The 25,799-nt window shown below is 32.4% G+C and overlaps 2 protein-coding genes across 2 annotated transcripts; both read left to right on the top strand.

Annotated features, from left to right (window-relative positions):
- Positions 1–1,366: 1,366 nt before the first annotated feature.
- Positions 1,367–17,986, top strand: LOC108479342 (protein PSK SIMULATOR 1-like). Its single transcript, XM_017781883.2, has 13 exons — positions 1,367–2,524; positions 2,789–3,403; positions 6,596–6,921; positions 7,054–7,146; positions 7,242–7,332; positions 8,756–8,849; positions 9,415–9,512; positions 9,705–9,774; positions 10,193–10,296; positions 16,449–16,565; positions 16,726–16,802; positions 16,986–17,030; positions 17,114–17,986. The coding sequence occupies exons 2-13, from the start codon at positions 3,080–3,082 to the stop codon at positions 17,619–17,621; spliced, it is 1,947 nt and encodes a 648-aa protein (XP_017637372.1). The 5' UTR covers positions 1,367–2,524; positions 2,789–3,079; the 3' UTR covers positions 17,622–17,986.
- A 2,984-nt stretch (positions 17,987–20,970) lies between these two features.
- LOC108478223 (transcription repressor MYB6-like) lies at positions 20,971–22,170 on the top strand. Its single transcript, XM_017780655.2, has 2 exons — positions 20,971–21,453; positions 21,552–22,170. The coding sequence occupies exons 1-2, from the start codon at positions 21,191–21,193 to the stop codon at positions 22,069–22,071; spliced, it is 783 nt and encodes a 260-aa protein (XP_017636144.1). The 5' UTR covers positions 20,971–21,190; the 3' UTR covers positions 22,072–22,170.
- Positions 22,171–25,799: the final 3,629 nt, after the last annotated feature.

Raw genomic sequence — 25,799 nt, forward strand, 5'->3', positions numbered from 1 at the left:
TCCAAGTCATTTTCATTTTAGAGAACACCACATTCATTTCCAAATGTTTCTCATTTCTTTTTTTTTTTTTTATCATTTCTATCCATTTCTGTTCATTTGATTTAACATGCAATTCATTTCTGATTTCAATGAGCTAGCAGAGGGATCGATTGAACTTATGCAATTAGAGCTCAAATGATTTATAATTAAGTTCTAGCTTTTTGCCTATTAATTATAAACTCATTTAGTCACGAACCCATTCTACTGTAGTATTGTAACTAAGCTTTCCCCAATAACATACCATTATGAAAATAACTTGATCAATGCTCGTCCAATTACCTTGTCATAAATGTGTTACCCTCAAATGATATCCTTAATCTCTTTGAGATAAATTCAATTTCCTAATATGATCTTAATTTATCTCATGTTGACCATTACATCTTCATTCATGAAATTTCAATTACTATCAAATAGTACTCAAGTCATTTATCATAAAAACAAGCGACCCGTAACCATGTTTACTTTTCATCAACCATGTAATACAAATGAAAGGATATTATTTACCCATATCTCGAGCTATGAATTCTACTGTTGTGAATGACGCTACATACTGTAGAAATCGTATACCTAACGTACTAGCTTTCGATTCTTTATCTATTTGAACTCAAGCTTTTGCGTACATCAAAGTATACGAGTCGCTCATATATAGCCTGTCATCCACTATTGATTAAGGTATATCACAATTTGAATGTCACAAGTAAATAAATTCATAAATAAACTCAGGATCTATTCTTCTTGGATCCAATCCAATGTACTGTTAGTCCAATCAGTCACATTTATATCTTTATCTTGTAGAAGTCATCCACTTCGATACCCAAGACAAGACATATTCTCAATTGGACTTAATAGATTATATATTAGTCTTTCAATTGATTTGCTCATTTTTATTAGACTAATGACATGTTTAGGTTCGTTTACTAATATAAGTTGTCTTTCTGTATTACAATCTGATCATGTAATATTGCTTAATATTAGTTTAAACATTAGACAACCAATGAACCAATATTGGATTCTATTTTGCTTTGCATGCAAAAAACACATGAGGACAATTATACAAAATATATTAATAATATAATCCATGAATTATTTTATTAATCAGTTTATTTGAAAAAAATACAAGTTTATAAACAAATATACTACATTTAAGTAACCGTATCCAACAATAACACCGCCATTAAAGAAATTGATTAAACTAGTCATTCAACCGTTAAATCTATTTTTAATTCATTTTTTCACTTGTTTTTTCTATCTCTTATTCTTTTGTTCTTTTCCATTTTAAACTAGAAACCCTAGCCACTACCTCCCTTTAAAGATGTTGTTATTTCCATTGAACCACCCCCGAAGAGCTCAAAAGTAGAAAGACATCTCAAAATTAGGCCATATAAATAGAGGGGTTAGGAGATCTTAGCATGAACATTCTAAAGTTTTGAGAGTGACTTCACAATTTTTAGGGTTTTTTGATAAATCTAACCTTTTAGATTCAAATAGGAGACTTTGAGTTTCACTTTAGTGGTTTCTAGATTGATAGCTTGACACCAAAAAAGTGTTGGATGATTATGATAATGATGATGAGAAGTGGAAGCCATAAGTAAGGAGGAGAAAGAAGAACGAAAATAGGGAAAATAAGGAGAAAGAAGAAGCATCCCTCGATGTCGTTCATTATCAGGACCATGTTTAACAACAATGATCACAAAAGAAATGCCATGGCTAAGGTTTTTAGGTTAGAAAATGAAAAAAAAGTAAGGAAAAAATAAAAAGAACAAAAATTAAAGAAAAAGAAATTAAAAAGAAATGAGATTATTCTAAATTTAACAGTGAAGTAATCAAATTGATCAAAATTTTTTTAATGAAAACGAGAATGATCTAAATTTGGAGATTCTAATAGGATAATTTATCCTAAGTTCAAATATAAAAAAATAATAAGGGAAAAATAAGCTGCTGATGTTTTTTCCCTAAGAAAACTAATAAAATGTGTTTTTTATTTTTATTTTGTTTTTCATAAGAGAGAGATTTTGCTTTGACCGATTCCTCAATTACTCTCTTATATTATTCACTTTTCTTTCTATGATTGAGAAAAAGAGAGACTATTTGTTTGTTTGGCATTAACAGCGACGAGAGAAGCTGAGATGGAAGGCAGCTGCCTCTGATTCAAACTCTGACACACCCCTTCGGAACTGAAGTCTTCTCATTCTCTAACTTTCTCATTTTAATTTAAACATACATCTTATCTAGGATCTTCCCTTGTTTTTGCTGTTGTTACTGATCTCTTCATCTTAACATCACCGTCGTTGAAAAAAAAAGACCCTTGTACTTTACTCTCTCTCTTCTCTGGTAAAATTGGTCTGTTTATTGGTTAGTGAACAATAGAACCCGGCAAACCTTTTCATTTTCCTATCTGTTTGTTCGTTAGTGAACAATAGAGCCCGGCATACCTTTTGATTTTCCTATCTTCTCAGATCCAACCCTTTGTCTATCTCCCCATCTGGTAAGCTTATCTTTTATTGTTTTTGGTTATATTGAACGATTTTTTTGATCTCAGAGTTCTGATTATTTTTGCTAATGGGTATTTGGATCCATTCTGGGGATTCTTTGTTTTAGTCAGCACGGCCAAAATCATTTTACTTGTTATGTTCCTAAGTTCGGTTTTGCATGTTTATTTTAGATGCTTTGAGCTAGGTTTTGTTCATTCTTCACTGCTTTATTTGGAATTTTTATTGATGAGTTTGCCTCTGTTTTTGCTGTTTTACAGTTTGGTGAGACTTGGTGTTAATGGACTGGAGCTTAAGTATGAATGAAAATTGGTACTCTGAATGCTTTGCTGGGACATGGGTCATCTTTAGGTTTAGACTGCTTTGATTCAATAAGTAGCTAGGGGCCCTATTAGTTTTGTGGGAAGTTAGCAGCTTTGATTTACATTGTATCACTGCTTTGATAAAAATAAGGAAGCAGTGTTTGTTCTTGTACATACTTGAGGTTCTTGGCCTTTTATGGCAAATTTCAATCAATACTGAAGTATAAAAATTTCTCGTGATTAGCACAAATGGGTGGGCTTTGCTCGAGGAGATCCACTGTAGATAATGCTCCCAGTGGAGGCTTCCCACATGTTAATGGCCATATTGGTCAAAGGACTGGATTAGTTTTTCAGACCCGTGAACTTCCTGCTAAGATAAACGCCAAATCAAATCCCCCTCCATCTGAGGATAATGCAGACAAGGTGTCTGGAGAACCGTTCTCCTTCCCAGAGATCAGTACAGCTCCATATTGGACAAGTGCAGATGATATCAATGATGGAATTCCTCGATTGTCAAGGGTGTTATCAGATAAATCGAGATCAACAAAATCTAAGCAGGTTACTGCAGCAAAAGTAAGCTCAAATTCTACTTGTTCCCATACAAAATTTAGTTCGAATTTTCTGTTTTCTCCATAGTTGCTTATATTGTATCAGCATAGACTCTTTTCTTAGATTGCTTTATACTTATGTGAGGGCTTAGAGATGCTGGACTAGGTCTGGCTATTGTTGTCTGCAGTCCATTTAGTCACAGATTTTTTCACTTGGAAGGATATCGATGCAGAAGGTGTTGACCAATTGCAAAAGGATGTAAAGGTTTATATTCTTGAGTAGATGGGCCTGGGAGGTTATCTTTTCGTTGTCAACTGCTCTTGTTCTCTAGAGTGTGTTTGCATGATGAATAAAAGGGGTTTACGGCCTAATTCCTAGAGCTTTCATTTGTGTGTTAAATAAACTCCTCTTTAGTCAAAGCCATATAAATGGGCTCTGTCTTTCCAAGATGATAAATGGCATAGTCACTTGTGGTTAAATAGGCTGTCTGTTTTCCTCCCATCTCTTGGTCAATAATCTTTTTGCTAGATATAGGACCGAGGATAGGCTTTGACTTTTGAAACTAGCTGAGTACAATTTGTGACAACATAGAATGCGCTAAAGGTGAAATTAGTTATGTAAATTAAAGACCAAGAGAAGTTACTAGGTAATTAGCAGATGCTGTTTTATTGTGCTGTATCATGTTGTCTGAAAGCTAGCTATCCTCAGCCAAGGGTGAAAGTTGAAATGCATGCCTTTTGGAAACTTCTTGTAAGACCACAGTAGCTGTAAGAATGTATGTCTGTTGCTTCTTGTTTTCTCTATTATATATACCGCTTAGTGAACCTTATCTAGGTGCTTATGTCTAATTTCTGTATATGATCAGAGTGCGCTATCTCTAGATTTCACTGAGGCAAAGTGATTTTTTTTTTCCCATTTACTTTTGTTTAGGAAGAAGCTTGTAACTATGAAAGTATTACCAATTTTGGAATTTGTACGATCAAGGGTATGAAAGTTGTTTGTTTCCTTTTCAATTATGCATATGTGCACTGATTGAGATGATGTAAAGTTGCTTTACAATGATATTAATGAGACAAGCTAAGTTTATGTTGCAACTCTTGCAGTGCTGTGACTTAATTCTATTATATTTTTCCTTGTAGATCTATTATTGCACACTGTTCTCTAGGTGTGCTCCTTAGCGCCAAACAACAAAAGTGCCTCAAGGGCAAGGTGCATTTGATCAAGTGCACACCTGATCCACCTAGTGCCTTTTTTTTAATAAGGTGATGGGCATATGCGCATGAAAAAAGAAAGAACTCGATTGAAGTTCTCTTTAATTATTTTATTTTAAACTTTTTTCATTAGGTGTAGTGTCATCAGTAAGAAACAGGATAATATGGAACTTCCTACTTCTTAGTTGAGTATTCTTCAACAGACATGATATCTAAAGAAATGGTGCTTATTGGCCTACAAAAGAAAAAGAAGAATTTTATAAAAAAACTGGAGCACTTGTAGAGTTATTGTTATAATAATTATATATTTCATATATACACACAAAGACACATACGAAAGGAATAAAAATATGCTTATTGTGCTTTTACTTAGGCGAGCCTAGGGGTGTAATTAAGCCAAGCCGAACCGAGCCCAAATATGGGCAGGCTTGAGCTCGACTCGAAATTTGGAGCTCGATACTCAAGTCCAACTTAATCGAATGTCTACTCTTAAGCTTGAGCTTGGCTTGAGATATAATCGAGCTACTCAAACTAAATTAAGCTCATTTATCAATTTTCATATTCATGCTTGAACTTGAGCTTGATTATGCTTGTACGTATTCAAGTTCGAGTCCGAGCTTGGCTCGTTAATTATCCTTAGGGTTAATAATATATACCAAGGGAATTAATGTAATTTAATAATATAAAAATATTTAAAATATATACTAAAAATGAAAACCTCAATAAGGCTCTCTAGCTGTTTGAGCTGACTATTTCTAAGCTCAAATTTGGCTCGACCGATAGCTCGAGCTGCTTGAGCTCGGCTCAATATTACTAAATTGAGTTAGAGTTTTTTTTCGAGTTAAACTTGAGTAGCTTGTGAGCACTAGTGTCTCATGTACACCCTTAAGCAAGCTCTTTTTCTGTGCTTTGCATACCAGGCAATACAAGGGTTTGAGTGCCTAGAGTGTGCATTGTGCCCCCTTGTCTGGTTACATATTATTTTTGTTATTGTTGCTGTATTGATGCATGTTATTCGTCAAAGAAGCTTAAGTTTTTATTATATTTTATCTTTATATTTTCTTTTTTTTTTTTTGGGGGGTGGAGGTGGGGTTGGGGTTGGGGTACATTTACAACCTGTGATTATATGAAAGCCACACGGCCATATGGTTACTTTGGAGTACAAATTAAAATATAATTGCTTAATGACTTCTTTGATGAAAGATGTCCGACACTTGATGCTGTGAAACTCATTATGTTTTTGTCATATTAACAAACTACAGTTCAGGTTTTCTAATGTCCTTTTTACTGGCATTAACTCGTGCTTCTCTACCTAACTGTGGATTGTATCAATGAGATCTTTTTACTAACTGTTACACTTTAATGGAGATATTTCTAACCTTAATGACTGAAAGAAATGGATAATATGATGTAAATCCATGAAAATTTTGTGTTTCATGATAGAAGTCAAGCTTTTCGGCAAATGCCCAAGCTTTAATCTTTTTCTATAACATAACAGACCAGGATATTGGCAATCATGATAACTTCCATTGTTTCTTAAATATGTTAAGAACTGATGGAATCTTTTATGTTTAATCATGGAAATGTCTAAGATCGTTTTATTTGCTAGTACTGAGATTGTTGGGGTGGGAAGAGAAATATGCTAGAAACCATTAGAATTGTAGCAGGTCGCCTCTGAACCATGGGCCAAACTCATATCATGATTGAGATTTTGTTTTTTATGAACAAATTTGCTGCTTTTCCGAATTTCATGTTTGTAGGGAGAAGTCAGGTTGATGATTATTGGTCTGTTACTATAATACTGTGGAGTGTGAATTCTTGCAGTATATTCACTGGTTATAGTAATCTGCCTACTAAATTGGAGCAGAGAAAGATACTTCTTGTTCTACTATTGTCATTTTGTTTCTTTTATTGGGTTGCAGATTGCAGAAAATTTATTTGATATCGTCTACCAAACACACGTCACGATTTTTGAAACAATCCATTTGTTGCTTTCGTTTTGCAGGTTTCTGAGGTTGGCTCTCTTTTAGGTAGAGCTGGTACTGCTGGGCTTGGAAAGGCTGTGGAAGTTTTGGACACCCTTGGTAGTAGCATGACAAATTTGAACCTCAGCAGTGGCTTTACCTCAGGGGTAACAACAAAAGGGAATAAAATAGCAATTCTAGCTTTTGAAGTTGCAAATACGATCGTTAAAGGTGCCAATCTGATGCAATCACTTTCTAAGGAGAACATCAGACATTTAAAAGAGGTGGTCCTTTCATCAGAAGGAGTGCAAAATTTGATATCAAGAGATATGGATGAACTCCTGAGAATTGCAGCTGCTGATAAGAGGTGGATAATAAATGCCATGTTGCTTTGAAAATGATTTTGTTGTTATACAGTTTGTTAAGATCCTCTCTAATGGTGGTTAAATTTCAAAGAATGTGAAAGTTTTGAACATTTTTTGTTATCCATTTCCAACAGGGAAGAGTTAAAAGTTTTTTCTGGAGAGGTGGTACGTTTTGGCAACCGTTGTAAAGATCCTCAGTGGCATAATTTGGATCGTTATTTTGAAAAGTAATTTTCCAGCTTGTTGCACTTTTTTAAGTGTTATTTATGACATTAGTGCAAGATTCTAAAATCTTTCATGCTGCGTCTTTTGTAATATTTAGGTTGGGTTCTGAGCTTACACCTGAGAAGCAATTGAAGGACGAAGCAGAGGCAATAATGCAACAATTGATGTCTTATGTTCAGTATACAGCTGTAAGTATCAGTTCCTACGATTATTCTGAGAAAGCTGCTCTTAGAAGTTGCAGTGTAAGATTAAATTGTTTAAAACCGAAATTTACATTCCATTTTTTCCTAAGCAGTAGAGAAAATATTTCTTTTTTCCCTTTATGTTTGGAGACGTTGTATGAACCATAAATCCATATGGCAAATATTTTATTTCTGTTTATTCTTTATCCTGCAAGGCTTCAGAAATTTTCTTCTTAAATTATCTATTGCATTATTTTTTTTCCCTTTATATTTGGAGACTTTGTCTGAACTACAAATCCATGCGGCAAAGTTTTTTTTTTTTTTAAATATTCTCTCTGTTGGTTTTTTCTTTTGTAAGGCTTCGGTAATTTCTTTCTTAAATTATCTATTACAATATTTTAAGTAATGATGATGCTGTTTTGTTCTATTGCATTTTAGCATGTGAATCAATCTTGCAATATGTTTAACACTGTTGAGGCTCTAGAATAAGTCGTGGGCATTCCTACTGTTGCAACATTCATAAAACTTGCTACCTATTCCAATTATTTGTTGATTCATGGCTTTGTTACGGAACTTTGTAAGAGTGATTTGCCAATGACACTAATTTCCATTGGCTTGATATCATCCTCTCTTCTCCTTATATAACACTTTTGTTGCTCCCATATTTTGCACCCACTTCTGAAATTCTGTTTTTGCTGCTTTTCTTATTATTACCTATATTGGATAATTCATAGTGGGTGAGAGAAATTTTGACCTCAAACGTTGGTGGTTTATTCAAGGATGGTAGAATAGTGTTCAATCCAAATCCAGTAAGGCTTGATTCTCAAGCTTTTAGAAAGGAATGATCGACCTACATTTTTTACCTTGGAACTTTTAAGGACAAATTGCTTCTTTATTTTTGCACTTTAATGCAGTTCTTTGTCTCATAGGGCAGTTTTTCCTCTTTAAAGTTTACTGTGACAATGGTATAGTGCTTTATTTTTTTGAAGTATGAAAGAAATCTGTATCATCTCTTAATACTAACACTTTTTTCCCCCAGTTTTAATGCATAAGTCAAGTATGACGTAGATCTCTAGCCTCCCTGCACTTTTAAGTTGAAAAACCAATTATCTTCTTTCGTTGATGATTCACTAATGGGAATAATTTGCTATGTAGGCATATTTTATGAGAATAGTTACTTTCTAAGGACATCTTAGAGAATTGTTAGTTTAAGCTGATTGGCTCTAGGAACAAAAGAGGATATAAATTCTATTTATAGCGGCTGATGGTACAGAGTTTTAGATTAGCTGAGAGTGCTGAAAATTTTCTTGCTTTCGAATTTGCTGTTCTGATGCATTTCTTATGATAGAAGGCATATGAATAATGGTACAATTCATTGGTAATTTATAACTGATCTAATCATTTAAGGAGAGAACTGTTCTCTTTGCAGGAATTATATCATGAGTTGCATGCCTTGGACAGATTTGAACAAGATTATCGACGGAAGCTTCAGGAAGAGGATAATTCAACTGCTGTTCAAAGAGGTAACCTGTTTCTTGGATCTTTATTTTATTTTTTCCTTTTTGTGGCATTGTTTACTTCTGGATTAATTAGGTCTTTCTAATTTGTTTTCTTCATTAAAACAATGCGTGAACCAAAAAAAAAAAACTGCCGATATGTAAAGTAACAATTTCTTTTTATGTATTTCCATTCAAACCAATATATGTTCAATTCAGTTTTATTTTTAAGAGGCTGTTAAGCCTATTCATGGCCCTTGGGTATGTTAGTGCTTTCTAGTGACATTTCGTTTGCACAATTTCTATGAGTGCATCCCATACTTATTTTGAATTTATTGGACCTCTCATATTTAGATTGGTGGATGCTACATTCCATATTTTGACTGCCCAGCCTGGGATTTATATCTTAGTTTTCAGAGGCCTAGGTTGAGTCAAACTGGATATTGTCTGTGAAACTCTCGGCAATTATTTGCTGTCTCAGTTCTTTTAAGATTGAAGGTGCTTTACGACCAAGTTTTTCCTCCTTCCTTGGTAATCTAATGGGGTATGGTTAATTTTATGATGGTACTACAATTTTGATTTTTACATGCAGGAGACAGCCTAGCAATATTAAAAGCAGAATTAAAGAGTCAAAAGAAGCATGTGAGAAGTTTGAAGAAAAAATCTCTTTGGTCAAGGATTTTGGAAGAGGTACGAGTTAGTAAATTTCTATCCATTTTCTTTTCAGTATGAGCTCCTAAATGACTGTTAGTGTTCCTCATCCATTTTTCCTTTCCATGGATTTGGAGTCTAAACTATGCAAGCTTTTTGCAGATATAGTTGTTATTATTGAAGGTAATATATATTTGTTCTGGAATGAAGTTTTATATCTTATGTTCATAGGTCATGGAGAAGCTTGTAGATGTTGTTCATTTCTTGCACTTAGATATTCATGAGGCCTTTGGCAGTGCTGGTAAGAATTTAAAACATTGAACTGGAAACATCTGGAAATGGTATTACTTTATGGTAGAATTTGTGATGGTTAAAATATGTAGTTGCACTTGTTTATAAAACTTGAGCAAGGATGTGACTCGAGCAATTATCAAAGTTTTAATCAAGTATAATTTCTCTTTTGTAATTGGAAATTCTTACTTTCCTCTAAGTTTGAGAATGGGTAATGTTGAACTTAATTTCTATTCAAAGCTAGATCTAGATTAGGTTATTTCCTTTTTGTTGTGCAAGGAAAGCTATCTTCTTTTGTTGATTACATGTATTAAGATGGCATACATAACATTATTGCTCATGCACATTTTCTATCATGCTTAAAAACGTAGCACTTGCTATTTGTTATATTTATGGAGTGGTATTGGTTTTTGTCTGTGACCTTGCAGGTGGTGATAAACCTATTAAAGCTTCTGTTAGTAGTCATAAGAAGTTGGGATCTGCTGGTCTTGCATTGCACTATGCCAATATCATTACTCAAATTGATACCCTTGTAAGTTTAAGGTTTTCTGCCTAATAATGGCTTTTCTTTACCTCTTCTGTACTTTTTGAAGATTTAGAATGGATGACTGGATTGATCTCTAAGCAGTCATTTTGAGAGGACATATTGTCGTAGACATTTGTTTAGAGCTTCTTGGGGACTTGTGAGCCTTATATTCAGGGTGTGCATATAAGCAAGTGGTTCTAGGTTTGATGCTTTACATGATCCAACTGAAACAAAAAGAAAATCATGAATTGCTTTTGCAAGCTTTATGGCTATAAACATAAGAGACGCTAGTGTTGTACGTATAACAACTAAGCTATTTGTTCCTCTTCTACAATATTTCGCATGCAAAGATAAGAATTTTCTCTTCTCCAAACTAAAGAATATCTTTTTGCTGCTTTACTTTCATAAATGACTACTATGCATCTTCTAAGCATTTTGATGATTCTATACCTATTGAAAGACCTTTTTTTAATCATAAAGACATCTGAAACTTTCTCAACCATAATATTGTTATTAGAGAATAGATAATGAGTAAACAAATAACATTCATCTTACAATTTGGTTATTGTGCATCGACTATTATCTGAAATTAAGAGGTGGTTCTGGTTACCCTCACTAGCCTATTTTTATGTGGACTTGGTTGTTTTACCCCTTCCCAAGGCAGATAATCCTTTAGGGCATATGATGAATATGAAAGATTTCAAAAGAGCTTTGAATAAAATTGTACTTCTCTTATTAACTAAAGAATTGAACTTAAATAGAGGAAAAAAAAGTCCTAATCCTAATTGGGAAAATAGTTCCTTATTCTAATAAACTACTAAAACATAAAAAGAAAATAGTTCCTTATTCTAGTAAACTACTAAAAGATAAAATAAAATATTTCTAGAATATGAATAAAACTTATCTATCCAAATAAGATTTATCTACCTAAATAAATTTAAAATATATACATATTTCAACACCCTCCCTCAAGTTGGTGCATATATATCAATCATGCCCAACTTGCTTACAAGAAAATCAAAGCTTGTCTTAGAGAGTCCTTTGGTGAGTATGTCAGCAATCTGTTGTTTTGAAGGAACAAACGACATGCACACTTGGCCTTCTTCAATCTTTTCCTTGATAAAGTGTCTATCAATCTCAACATGTTTAGTTCTGTCATGTTGGACTGGGTTGTGAGCAATGCTAATGGCAGCTTTGCTATCACAGTACAACTTCATTGGTGAAGTTATTGGTTTCCTCAGCTCTTCCATAATTCTTTTTAACCACACCATTTCACAAATTCTTTGAGCCATTGATCTAAACTCAGCCTCTGCACTACTTCTTGCTACAACAGTTTGTTTTTTTGCTTCGCCAAGTGACAAGGTTTCCCTAAACAAATGTACAGTATCCTGATGTAGATCTTCTGTCTGTTATTGAGCCTGCCGAATTTGCATCTGTATAAGCTTCAATTCCTCTTTGTTCGGATTTCTTGAAGAATAAGCCCTTTCCCGGTGAACTCTTCAAGTATCTTAGAATTCAAAACACTGCTTCTTCATGTTCCTCCATTGGGGAGTGCATAAATTGACTCACTAAGCTTACTGCAAAAGCTATGTTTGGCCTTGTATGTGATAAGTAAATTAGCTTACCAACTAATCTTTGGTACTACCCTTTATCAACTAATCGACCTTCTTTATTTTCAAATTTTACATTTGGATCAATTGGTGTGTCAGCTGGGCGGCAACCACTCATCCCAGCCTCTTTTAAAAGATCAATCACATATTTTTCTGAGAGACCACAAGACCCTTCTTTGATCGAGCAACTTCCATTCCAAGAAAGTATTTCAAAGGACCCAAGTCTTTGATCTCAAACTCCAATGCTAGATGCTCCTTGAGACGTCTTATTTCATCCACATCATCTCCTGTAAGAATGATATCTTCGACATAAACTATAATAACAGCTATTCTACCTTTTTGTGAATGTCGATAGAACATTGTGTGATCAGCTTGCCCTTGTGAATAACCTTGTTTTTTAACAACTTGAGTGAATCGTTCAAACCAAGCTCGAGGAGACTGCTTGAGACCAGTATAAAGATTTCTTGAGTTTACATACTCGAGTTTCAAATTTTCTTCAAAACACGGAGGAGGATCCATGTAAACTTCTTCTTCAAGTTTTCCATTTAGGAAAGCATTCTTCACATCTAGTCTGTAAAGACCAATCAAGATTAACAGCAATTGATAAAAGAACTCTGACGGAATTTAATTTGGCCATTGGAGCAAATGTTTCAAGATAATCTATCCGTATGTTTGAGTGTACCCTTTTGCTACCAACCGGCTTTGTATCTATCTAAAGATCCATCTGGTTTGAATTTGGTTGTGAACACCTATTTGACCCTCTTTTTTTTTCCCTACTGTGTAATTCCATTGTTTCCCATGCACTGTTTTTCAAGAGCACGCATCTCCTCTAAAATAGCCTCCTTCCACTCAGGAACCTGCTTTCACATTTTTTGGTATTTGGACAGTATCGAAACACGAAACAAAGGTTGAGAATGTCAAAGATAAGGCTTTATAGGATACAAAGTTAGACATGGGATATTTGACAATATTTCTAGCACCTTTTCTTTTGGCAATTGGAATATCTAAATCAGAAAATTCATTGGTGGATTATGAGCTTTACTTGGGCTTTTGACAGGATCTTATGGTCGGATTCTTGGTGATGAATCGGTGGATTCCACTTTCTTGATTTCGATTTCTTCTTGAGTAAACAATTAACTTCTTTGTTTGTTCTTTATTTTCATGATCAGACTCTACACCTTCATCCTCCTTTTCATTAACATTAACATCATTAATTTTTGTGTTAATTATAAATTCGCCTTCCCCATTATTAGAATCCCTATGTTGTATATTCCTAGTCTCTTCTTGATCAATTATAGAATCTTCTTTAGTATAATTCCCTCCCTGAAGATTAGAATGAAAATAAGATTGTGTTTCAACAAATGTGACATCCATGGTAACTATAATCTTCCTATCAATTTGATCATAACATTTGTAACCCTTTTATTAGAAGCATAACCAACAAAGACACATTTTTTGCTCTAGGATCTAGTTTACCTTGGTTGTGAAGATGAACAAAACACTACACCCAAAAACTCGGAGGATAAATCAGTAATCAATTTAGAGTTAGGAAAGTTATCTTTAAAGAGACTAAAAGGAGTTCTATAATTTAGAATTTTACTGGGCATTCTATTAATAAGATATGTAGCTGTTAACAAGGCTTCGCCCCAAAGATAACGTGGTACTTGACTAGTGAACATCAAGGCTCTAGTTATTTCCAAAAGATGTCGGTTTTTTCTTTCTGCAATCCCATTTTGTTGTGGTGTATTTGTACAAGAACTTTGGTGGACTATTCCATGTTTGGTTAAGAAAATGCCTAATTGGTTGCTAAAAAATTCCCCACCATTGTTAGTTTGAAATACTTCTATTTTCACACCAAATTGTGTTTTCACCATAGCATAAAAAGACTGAAACACATTTTTAACTTCGGACTTATCTTTTAATAAAAACACCCAACAAAGTCGAGTATGATCATCAATAAATGTGACAAACCAACGTTTTCCTGAAAAAGTCGAGACTCTTGAAGGTCCCCAAACATCACTATGAATTAACGAAAAAGGTTTGGAGGCTTTTTATCTTTGAGGTGGAAAGAATGACCGATGATGTTTAGCCAATTCACAAAATTCACAATGATATGAAGAAGGACTTTTATTTTTAAATAGATTAGGTAACAAATATCTTAAATAATAAAAATTAGGATGTCCAAGCCTATAATGCCAAATCATAACCTTATCAAAATCAGAAACAGAATTTAAACATAAAGTAGTTGTTGGTTGACTTAGATGGTCGTCTTCAAGAAAGTAAATTCCACCAAATTCTTTAGCATTGTCAATCATCCTCCCGAGACCATGTCCGAAACTTACACATAGAGGAGTCAAATATAACATGACAATTTGAGGATGGGATAATTCTTGACCGATATGAGATTACAAGCTAGATTTGGCACATGTAAAACATCATGTAAAACCAAGAAAGATGAAATTTTACGATTGCCTTTCCGGCTATTGCCGAGAAGGACCCATCTGCTACTTTGATCTTTTTGTTTCTGCGCAAGGTGTGTAAGTTGAAAAAGAAAATGACCGCTAGTCATGTGATCACTAGCTCCGAATCAACGATCCATGTGTTTGTTTTACAAGGCTTGACCTTTGAAAAAAGCAGAAAAATCAGTACCTGATTGGGCAAAAGAGGAAGAAGGATTATAGGATGAGTTAGGAATAGAAGAATTCATCCAAAATTGTGGTGATTGAAAAAACTTGTGTAGATGCTCTAATTGTTCCTTAGTGAATGTAGACCCTTTCAGAGAACTTTGGCCCTCATAATTTCCATTAGTTGTTTGGAAAGCTCTGCTATCCCCTGATTGTGAACTACGACCATTGCCATTCTTTTTCCTTCCATTTGTCGGTTTCCCATGGAGCTTCCAACACGTTTCACGAGTGTGCCAATATTTTTTGCAGTGATCGCACTAAGGTTTTTTCTTTTTTTCACTATCATCATTATTTTTAATAGTTACAAGAGCAGAATTATCATCATTAGCTTTAAACCCTGGCTTTAACATTACTTTTCTCCTTGTCTCCTCTCTTCTAACCTCAGAAAAAATCTCACGAAGTTTTGGAAGCGGTTTTTTCCCTAGGATCCGAGATCTCACTTCATCAAATTCTTTATTTAAACCAGCCAGAAACAAATAAGCTTTTTCATTCTCTTCTTTTTTCATAGCTTTTACACCATCTCCGGGACACTCCCATTCATCATTATAACACTGATCCAGTTCTTGCCAAAGAGACATCATCTCATTATAATAAAGAGTAACTTCTTTTTCCCCTTGCCTAGCTTTCCACAGTTTTATTTTTAACTCAAAAATCTGTGAAGCGTTTTCTAAATCTGAATAGGTGTCTTTCACAGCGTCCCAAACATCTTTAGCAGTTGGGAGAAAAAGAAAAGGTTTACCTATGGAAGCTTCCATGGAATTAATAAGCCGCATAATTACCATAGAATTTTCTGACCTCCACTTGCTCATCTTTGGATCACCCACCTGTGGTTGCTCAACTTCTCCATTTAAATGACCTAGCTTGCCGCGCCCATCAATTGCTAATTTTACGGATTGCGACCATTCCAGATAATTCTTGCCATTCAACTTGTGAGATGTCAGTTGAAAAGAAAGGTGAGACGCCTCTGTCCCTTGAGTCATTGTACTCTCGGTAGTTGTTTCAACTGTAGAACTTTTTTCCTCTGTTTGATTGCTGGATCTCTTATCTCCAGTGAAGGCTGTTTTAACCATGATGTTACTAGAGATTTTAACCTAGCTCAGATGCCATGAAAGATTTCAAGAGAGCTTTGAATAAAATTGTACTTCTCTTATTAACTAAAGAATTGAACTTAAATAGAGGAAAAAAAAGTCCTAATCCTAATTGGGAAAATAGTTCCCTTATTCTAATAAACTACTAAAACATAAAAAGAAAATAGTTCCCTTATTCTAGTAAACTACTAAAAGATAAAATAAAAATATTTCTAGAATATGAATAAAACTTATCTATCCAAATAAGATTTATCTACCTAAATAAATTTAAAATATATACATATTTCAACAGAATAGGCACCAACTAATATATTGTTTAGTTCAATCCATGCGCAGAACAATGTTTAACATGCTATAGATTATACAATGAAAGCTCAGCTATTCAACTTCTTTTTTCTTTTGAAGCTGTTTTCTCTATATTTCTTTTGAAACTGGCTAATTAATAAGAAATTTTCAATATTGGTGAGGAATGTGGCTAGGGAATTATTAATTTCCTTTTTTAGCATGGCTTGGAAAAACAATGATGGAGGGGATGATGTGTAAGCTTGGTCAGAGTCCCTATGTTCTTTGTTTCTTCTAAACCAGTTTTGTGGGATTTTCTTGTGGAACTTTACAAAGAACCTCATAATGTTGTCAAATAGGGAGATACTGGAGTTTTAGGCAACCCCTTTTCTGTTCCTTCCTCTCAAATCATAGGAAAAATTTTGAGGTACATTTATTCTTATATTCAGTAATAAGAGGGGGATTTTGATAAGTTAATTTTTCAATGTACTCAGGTGTCTCGGTCAAGTTCTGTGCCCCCTAATACTAGGGATTCATTATATCAAGGTCTACCGCCTACAGTAAAGTCTGCTTTGCGGTCCAGACTGCAGTCATTTCAGATAAAAGAAGAGGTGCTAATTTGGATAATCTTGATGCATGATATATTACTTACCTACTTGTTCATCTATTGTTCACACTAATATTGGTTCGAAGATTCCGTTACCCTGTTGCTTATTGTTGGGAATATTTACTCCTAATATGCGACTGACAAATTCTCCAATTTCTTTTCAGCTAACTGTCCCACAAATCAAAGCTGAAATGGAGAAAACATTGCAGTGGCTAGTTCCTATTGCCACTAACACAACCAAGTAAGCATCTTACAGTACCCTATTTTTGTGATAGACTTTTTGTTGTTTCTGTTCATAAGGCATGGTTGGGATACCTTCTCTGCAGTTTTTAGAATGAAGCTGTTGCCCACTAGTTTCTATTCTTCTAAGTGTATTTTCCAATTACTGATCCTTGTTTCTATTGTACCAATTTGTTCCAACTAGAGCTCATCATGGGTTTGGCTGGGTTGGAGAATGGGCAAATACTGGGTAAGATCTGTATTTATGTATATTTTTTCTTTACTTGAAGTTAATGCTTTTTGTTGCTCAGCTTTTATGAACAAAATTTTCAGGTCTGAGGTGAATCGTAAACCTGCTGGCCAAACTGACTTGCTCAGGATTGAAACGCTACACCATGCGGACAAGGAGAAAACTGAAGTTTATATTCTCGATTTGGTAGTGTGGCTTCACCAACTTGTTACCCAAGTGAGGACTTGCAATGGTGGAATCAGGTCTCCTGTTAAGTCTCCAGTTAGGTCCCCTAATCAGAAGATGGTTCAACTAACTCAGAAACCTACATCACCAATGTTGACAGTCGAAGATCAGGAGATGCTTCGAGATGTTAGTAAGAGGAAAAACACACCTGGAATAAGTAAGAGCCAGGAATTCGACACAGCAAAAACTAGGTTAAGCAAGCACCATAGGTTAAGTAAAAGCAGTAATCACTCTCCTACAAGTGAAACTAAGAAAGATCCCTTCCCTATTCGGAGGCTGTCTTCAGTTCCTTTCATCGACTTTGATATTGACCGGATCAAGGCATTGGATGTCATTGATCGAGTTGACACACTCCGGAGTTCGTAATTACATGTTGAATTGAGATTCCTTGGCAAAAGAAGAGGACTTTTGCTTGTGTAAAGAGTCCATCTGCTGCTCCATTTTCCCATTTGGCGTCCTAAACGCTAAGTGGTTTGCGGTTGGCTATATTTTTGGTGAGTTACCAGCAGTGGGTGCTGTGTGGCACAAGCTGTTAACTATTTTTTCTTTTTGCATGTGAAAAGTTAAGGGGGTGATTAAATGAATTGTTCAAGCCTCGAAATCAAGTGAAATTAAACTGTTTCAGAATTAAACTGAATTCAAGGCTGTAGTTAGTTTTCTCTTTAGTTCTATGTGTACAGAATATTTTATCACAATAAGTAACAATTTCTGCTCTTTTGTCTTTCCTTTTATAGATGGTAGTAATTTCCTTCTTAATGGTTATCTGATTAGTTTACCTGATGAACAACACATTACATGTTTAAGCCTTCTCGAACTCAAGCTGAGCATGCACGTCCAAACTAGGTACTTATTTGCAAGGTTGTTAAAACTGGACTAGGTTGGATCCGGGATTGGTTGTTACAGAATGATATAGAGCTATGAAGCCGTTCGGGTGTACCAGTTTAGGGTAAGGGAAAGAATTAGTTAGCCCACGAATCAGTTGAATCAAAATAAGAAAAAAAAGTTAATTATATTATTATTATTTTAATATTTTAATATTTATAAATTTTTAATAATTTATTTAATTGAAATTAAATAAGAGGTTGGTGGTTTGATCGGTTTAATTACAGACTCGGTTAATGTTGGTTATTAATTATTTGTTTGAGAGAGTTGAACTAAATATCAGGGTATGTTTTTGCTATATAATGGTATGCTATCCCTTGTAAGTGCTATCTTTGATTGATATGAACCAGCCATTCGTTAGATGTGATGATGTGGTTGTATGTGGTAAGGTTAAAAAACAATATGCTCATGTTTGAAGGAAAAGCGTTATGAGCCAATTTAACAACATCAAGCCTTTGATTTCAAAGCCGAAAAGTGAGACCTTATTTTCTCATCTCTTTCTAAGACTAGCCACCAAGGAGAGAAAGGATGCAATGTCGCTTGATCGATATTTAACTCATGCAGTTGTTGCCTCGACCATTGGGCTATTCCACCCTCACTTGTTTTTTTTTACAATACGATACGTGCCTTCAATTCTAATCACATCTTATTCTGTTTCGTTGAATTTGATCTAATTTTTATGATTATTATGTTTGTGTTGCTCCTCGGGCGCCCCTTCATGTGATCTTGCTTTTACTTTACGGATGGTGTTACTAGCTTCGATTTTGTTTTCAAGGATTCTAGTTTTGATTTGATAGCTTTTTTTGTTTTCAAAGTTTCGAGTTTTGATTCGATAGCATTTGAGTGGTGAGACTTATTCTGTTATCATGAAAATTTTTTTAACATCTATTTTATTTGAAGTCTTTTAATAAAAGACTCAAAAAAAAAAAAAAGGATTGTCAACTATTTGTCTATCACTATTCACTATCAACTAGAATAGAAATAATGTGTATATATATATATATAAACTAGAAGAGAAATAAATGCAACATTCATAGGGCAATTAGGCTTATAGAAGAAATATATATATTAAATTATGATACATGGGAGTGAAAAAATTATATAAAAATTTTATTAATAATTTATATAAGAATAAAATGAAGCATCAGTAGTAATACTAATTCTGAATGTTTATAAATCATAGTATATTAGGATAAGGTGAGTTTTTCTTTTCTTTTCTTTTTTTATCAATTTTATATAAAAATATAAAAATACTTTTATAATAATATAATTTATTTTATAAAAAATAATTTTTAATTATTTTTCAATTGAATTGATATCCAATTAACTTGTGATACTAACTAAATCGTAGATTTTCAATATATAATATGTTATGTTATATCATAAAGCCCAAAAGTAAAATTGTTTACAAAATATATTATAAAACATCTAATGCATAGTAAATATGAAGAAAACAAAAGGGAGCTATTAAATATTAAGAATAAGGGAGCAAAAAGACTTTTAACACCACAAAGAATCAGGGTAAGATAATTTTATAGTCAGAATGAGACAAAAAGAACAAATGAACGAAATAGGAGGATAAACCAATCTTGAGACACCTTTGGCCACAAGGCTAAAAAAATTGTCATGTGAGAGATAATGCAAAGCCTCAGAGGTGAGCATAAAAAGGTCTTTCGGGATTTCTCTAGGTCATGTTCAATACTTATCATATTCAATTTTGTTACTCTCTCCATAACCTTGAACCCTTTATTAACTTAAATATTAGAGAGTGATCCTAATGCCCACTTTGACCCCCTAGATCATGATCCCATTACCGGCCCAAATCCATCTCAATCCCAGTAGATTTTAACACTTTAAAAGTTCTTGGGATTAACTCAAAGGTATCCAACTTTTCGTTCCATTCCTAATGATTTGGTATCAATATTTAGCCTTTTTTTTTTTTTGGTAGGAGTATCAATACCTAGCCTTAAAAGTTCTTCAAAAACATTTTTGAACACTTTAAAAGGCCTTGGGATTAATTCAAAGTCACCTAATATATTTGTTTTATTGTCCATGTTTAAGAATCATGATTATCTCTCTTAATAATATTATTTCCAAAGTTTAAACATACGTTTTTTTTAAATACAATGTACCTAACTATTACACTTAATCAACTTTGAAAATGTTTTTTTTTCTATTTAGACAACCTAAAACTCATCAACTTTAAATTTTATTTTTGCCCACACAAAATCATCATCTAAAAACAAAAATATATATATATTTTAAAAATATAAAAAAATTATAAAATTGATAGATTTTTTTTATCAACGTATAGGAGGATGGATTTTACCTAAATCCAATCTCAGGTCCAAAAAATTCAATGAAAAAGTGATCTCATTGTGAAACCCGTTTATTTTCCTTTTTAATCATAAAATTCAGCTGAAAATTAAAAATTTAGTTGCTCTATTTTTAAAATTTAAAATTTAGGTGTACTATTTTAACATTGTTAAAATTATTAGTGTGACATTTTAAAATAATAAAAATATTCACTTAATAGTAATGTAATTAAAAAATAACGTTATAATTAGTCAAAAATTTTAACTATGTCAACAATTAGACTTGAATTTTAAAATCTAAAAAGTAAAGGGACTGAATTTAAAAAATACAAAGAGTACAGGGACTGATGGTAGATTTTAACCAAGTACCGAAGATTGCAGGTAAAAATCAGCCTAACGAGAAAACATAAGGTGGCGTGTAGAAGATTGACCAAGTATTAGTTTACCACTATGCTGTTCATGACCTAAAATCACCCTGGAATTCCAAGAAGCCTTTGGATTTTGAATAAAGAAAAGCACAAAGTAATATGAATTGTGACATAAAAAGTAGCTCCTACCTACCAAATCCCAACCCTATCTTTAACTAACCACTTTGGGGGGTTTTCTTTTCTTACCAACTTTGGTCAAATCCCATCGCCATCTTGCCCAACCCCATTTAAATATTTACATTCCGTTTGAAACACAGACTTATGAACTTATCCCATTCCCAAGTTGAGATATTTTGATTCAAGAGATTTCATGGGACGGTCACCCTGTTGTGAAAAAGCACATACCAACAAAGGTGCTTGGACCAAAGAGGAAGACCAACGCCTCATTCATTACATCCGTGTCCATGGTGAAGGTTCTTGGCGTTCCCTTCCCAAAGCTGCCGGCCTACTTAGATGTGGTAAGAGTTGCAGGTTAAGATGGATGAACTACTTAAGGCCTGATCTTAAAAGAGGCAATTTTACTGAAGATGAGGACGAACTTATCATTAAACTTCACGGTTTACTTGGGAACAAGTCAGTTTTCTTCTTCTTTTAATATATTTGCAGCTTTTTAGATTTACTTGTTACTGAATGAACATATATATATATATATATATATATATATATGGCAGATGGTCTTTGATAGCAGGAAGGTTACCGGGAAGAACAGATAACGAGATCAAGAACTACTGGAACACCCACATCAAGAGAAAGCTTGTTAGCAGAGGGATCGATCCGCAATCTCATCGTCCTCTAAATGGAACAGCTAAAGCCACACCCACCGAGTTGGATTTTAGAAACGCACCCACCGTTCCTAAAATAAAACCCATTACAACTGCAACCCCATCTTTGAGTTTCAAGTACGATGAGTCTCAAGTGAAGGCCAAGTCAGATTCCCTTGAAGGAGGAAACTGTACCAGCAGTGGCATGACTACGGATGAAGAACAACCGAGTAGCAGGCCGAACGAGTTAAATTTGGAGCTTTCGATTGGGTTTAGTACCAACTCAGCCAACTCGGCTGAGTCCAAACCAAAGGTGGCTAAGCCTAAGGCAGAATGTTTGTGTTGGCAATTGGGTTTTCAAAGAAGTGAAATTTGTAGCAACTGTGAAAATACAAATGGGTTGTTTAGATATTGTACGACTTTGGGTTGATAGTATCTCATATTTTTCGTTTCTCTGTTGTTGAAAGCTAATTACAAAACAGTATGTTTTCTATTCTTTTGATTTATCATAAAACAGCCTTGTTCATAATTCTATTTGTATCAAATTATTGAAGTTTTATCCCTTGTACCCTCAAAATTCAACTAACACTTTACCATCATATTTGTGTTAAATAATAGTCCTAATTATTTATTAAGTTTTAGGTTAAATTTTGCTTACTTTTTCCATATTTAGAATTTAGTCCATTTACTTTTATTTCAAATAATTTAGTCCTCTATTTTTCATATTAAAAAGTTAAGTCTAATTATTAACATAATTAAAATTTTTCTATTAAATTCAATAAGGTAAGTTTTTTCATATCTAAACTTAATAATCCAAACAAGTTAAAAGAAATGAAGCAGCTGAGGTTAAGAATAAGAAGTGTCCCAACAGCATAGCTAGGCAAGATGGTTCATATTAATGATTCTAAACAACTTTTGGTATGAAATGTGAGGTTTAAGAGATATCCATGTGACGGTTCAAATATTTTAATGAAAACAATGGTTTAATTATTTAATAATATAAAATATAGCTAATTTTTTTAAATCGTAATTAAATCTATGTATTATACAATTATAATACCAGGTGGAAAGTAATTATATAATTTCAATTTCAACTTTAAGAGTTCGAAACTATCAATAATTTTATTCAAAGTTGATAAAGCTTGGAGAGCAAGGTAATAAAACACCTTTGGCAAGCCATATCCATATGCACCACCATCATCCAAATTTTTAATTATATAGAAATGATAAAAGTTGCTAATATTAAATAGTACCCTTAATTTAAAATTTTCATTATTGAATTAGTTTGAAATTATTATAATTGTGGATTTTTTAATTAATTGTGTGAAAATTATGCGACTTAGAAATTGATAAAAAGAAATTATACTTTAGTGTAATTGGTTTTATAATTGGTTTCAATTGACTTTAAAGAGGTCATATAATATGTTTGATTTAATACATAATGTATTAAATCATTAAATATTAATATTTAAACATTATATACGATTGATTGTATTTATTAATAAAAATATAATAAAGTTTATTTGTTTTGATAAAGTATATATATAATGTGATAAAAGAAATCCAATTTAAAAAATAGTCAACAATAAATGGTTTCAAAACATAAAATTATTTTATTTTTTAAAAAGTAAACTCATCAATTTGCAAAGTTACCGATACCAATATATATTTTAACACTGGTAACAATATTTATTTAGGAACACTTACACAAACAAATATAAATAGAATAATTACAAAATTAAATAATCATAAGGTTCAAATTGAATTAGAATTAGAATAACATGCATGGCCTAAATTGAAAAAAAAAAGAAAAGAGGAACTCTATTGAAAAAATATGAACGATGAGGGACTTAATAAAAATTAACCCAAGACCCTAAACTATGTTATCTACCTACCTACATGTGATGGGTTAGGGATGGGCGGCAAACTTTCCCCATTTACAAACTTTTGGAATTTAGATATTATTAAACTTACTAATTAATTTTTTTTACCCTAAATTAAAACTCCGTTTGTTTTACTAGAAAATAAATTATTTTTTTGAAAAAAAAATATTTTCTAGTGTTTGGATGAATCGGTATAAAATATTTTCAATTGTTTAACAGATTTCTTGAAAATATTTCATAAAAGTCATTTTCAATTAAACAAAGGTACATTTTAGATTTTGTTATCTTTTCATTATTTAATTGAGTTTATTTTATATCTATAATTTTATATATTTTTTGCATATATTAAAAATATTATATTAAATTCAGGTTCATTACAATGTCATTTTTAGTTACATGACTATCAAGGAGTATTTTTATTTAAAATGTGACATCAATAAAATTGACAAAAAAATTAAAAATGTTAACAATTGGACTTAATTTTCAAATCTGAAAAGTAGAAGAATTAAATTCTTGAAAATAAAAGTACAAGAACTAAATTCTTGAAAATAAAAATACAAGGACTAAATTCTAAATTTGTGAAGAGTACATGAGCTTATGGTATATTTTAACCTTTACACTATAAAATATTTATTATTAATATTTTTATAATTGCAATAAATATTTATTATTAAAATATTAATATTGAATATTTTTAATAATATGTGAAAAATAGTATTTAATTTTTTAAAAATTTATTATTAAATTAAAATTGAAATATTAAATAATATATTAAAATAATAAATTATTATATAATTAAATATGTATTTTAATAATATTGAAAATTATAATATTTTATATTATTTTTAAATATTTTAAAAATAAAAATAAATTTTATTATCAACGTAATAATATGAAGCTTGATTTGAGTTAATTTTATATAAAAATAAAATTACCTATAAATGAGCTCTTTTTCAAAAATAATTTACACTTTTCAAAAGAGTAAGTCATTTATCGGAGAAATGACTTATTTTTCATTGACTTGCAAATTATTTTCCTTAGCTAAACTGTTTTTTATGAAACAAACATAAAAAAAAAATGAAAAAAATATTTCCGTAAATCATTTTCAATGAAACAAATTATGATAAACTCAACTTTTCCATACCTTTATTTTTCCTCTATTTTCCTTTTCCTTTTCCTTTTCCCTTTCACCTTCTTCTCTTATGTATTTATTTCAAACCCAAAATCTTTGCTTCCGTTTCCAAATTTTTCTTTTTAAAAAAAAAAAAAATCCTCCTCTTTTTTCTTTTTTTTTTTCTCAAACCATTTCTCTCCACAAAAACAAATTATTATTGTAAAACGTTGCCCCTCAAAGTCATTTTCAGCTTCAATTCACCTCGATCAACACCTGATTCTATTTTCTCTTTTGATTTCATGATGATCCCACCCAAAATTGAATCAAAAATTCAAAATCTAAAGATCAAGTTTAAAATGAAGAACTTTTGATCCAGTCAAACCCACAGTCCGACCATCTTGAAGCCAAAATTATAACCTCTTCGAGATTGTTGCTTGCTTTCTAACATCCCATTTCATTGGATGAAGTCTTAGAAGCCTTGAATTGCCCATTAATCGAAAATAAGCATTTTGTTTCGGTATGTTGATCATTATGGCTCTTTTGAAGTTTTTCCATTTAAAAGAAAAATGACAAATCTACATGTTGGAGAAAAAATCAATAAAATTTTTTTAAAGGTAAATTCATTAATTAATTCAATTGATGAAACCATACAATTCAGAGAAAAAATAATAAATACTCGTCTTAGATAGCGAAGGATAAGTTCTATCAACACAACAAAAGCTTTAGCCTTAGCATCAATGGAACATTATGACACGTTGATAATTGATTTTGTCACAACTCAAATACGACATATCTAAAGTGATTGTAAACACTTAATATGATAAGGAAACTAGTCCCAGATGGTTCAAAGTGGTGAGCAAAAAGACAAAAGAATTAAGTATTCACCAAACTAGAGAGGATGACAACAAAATCATCCCTAAAGCCACTTGTAAAACTAAAATTACATGCACAAGCAAGATTAAAAAATGTGCTATAAGAGCAGACAAAACCTTCTAAAACTAAGAACTTATTAATCAATGAAAAAACAAATAAAAAAATATATAAAACTTAAGACAATATGGGTCCAAATTGACACGTAAAATCATTTATTATTATAAAATACTCTCAAAACAGAAATAAATTAAGAAGTTGATGAAGAGTCACTCACTTTCCAAGAAAAAC

The sequence above is a fragment of the Gossypium arboreum genome, chromosome 5 (assembly GCF_025698485.1).
Source record: "Gossypium arboreum isolate Shixiya-1 chromosome 5, ASM2569848v2, whole genome shotgun sequence".
Taxonomy (NCBI): Eukaryota; Viridiplantae; Streptophyta; class Magnoliopsida; order Malvales; family Malvaceae; genus Gossypium; species Gossypium arboreum.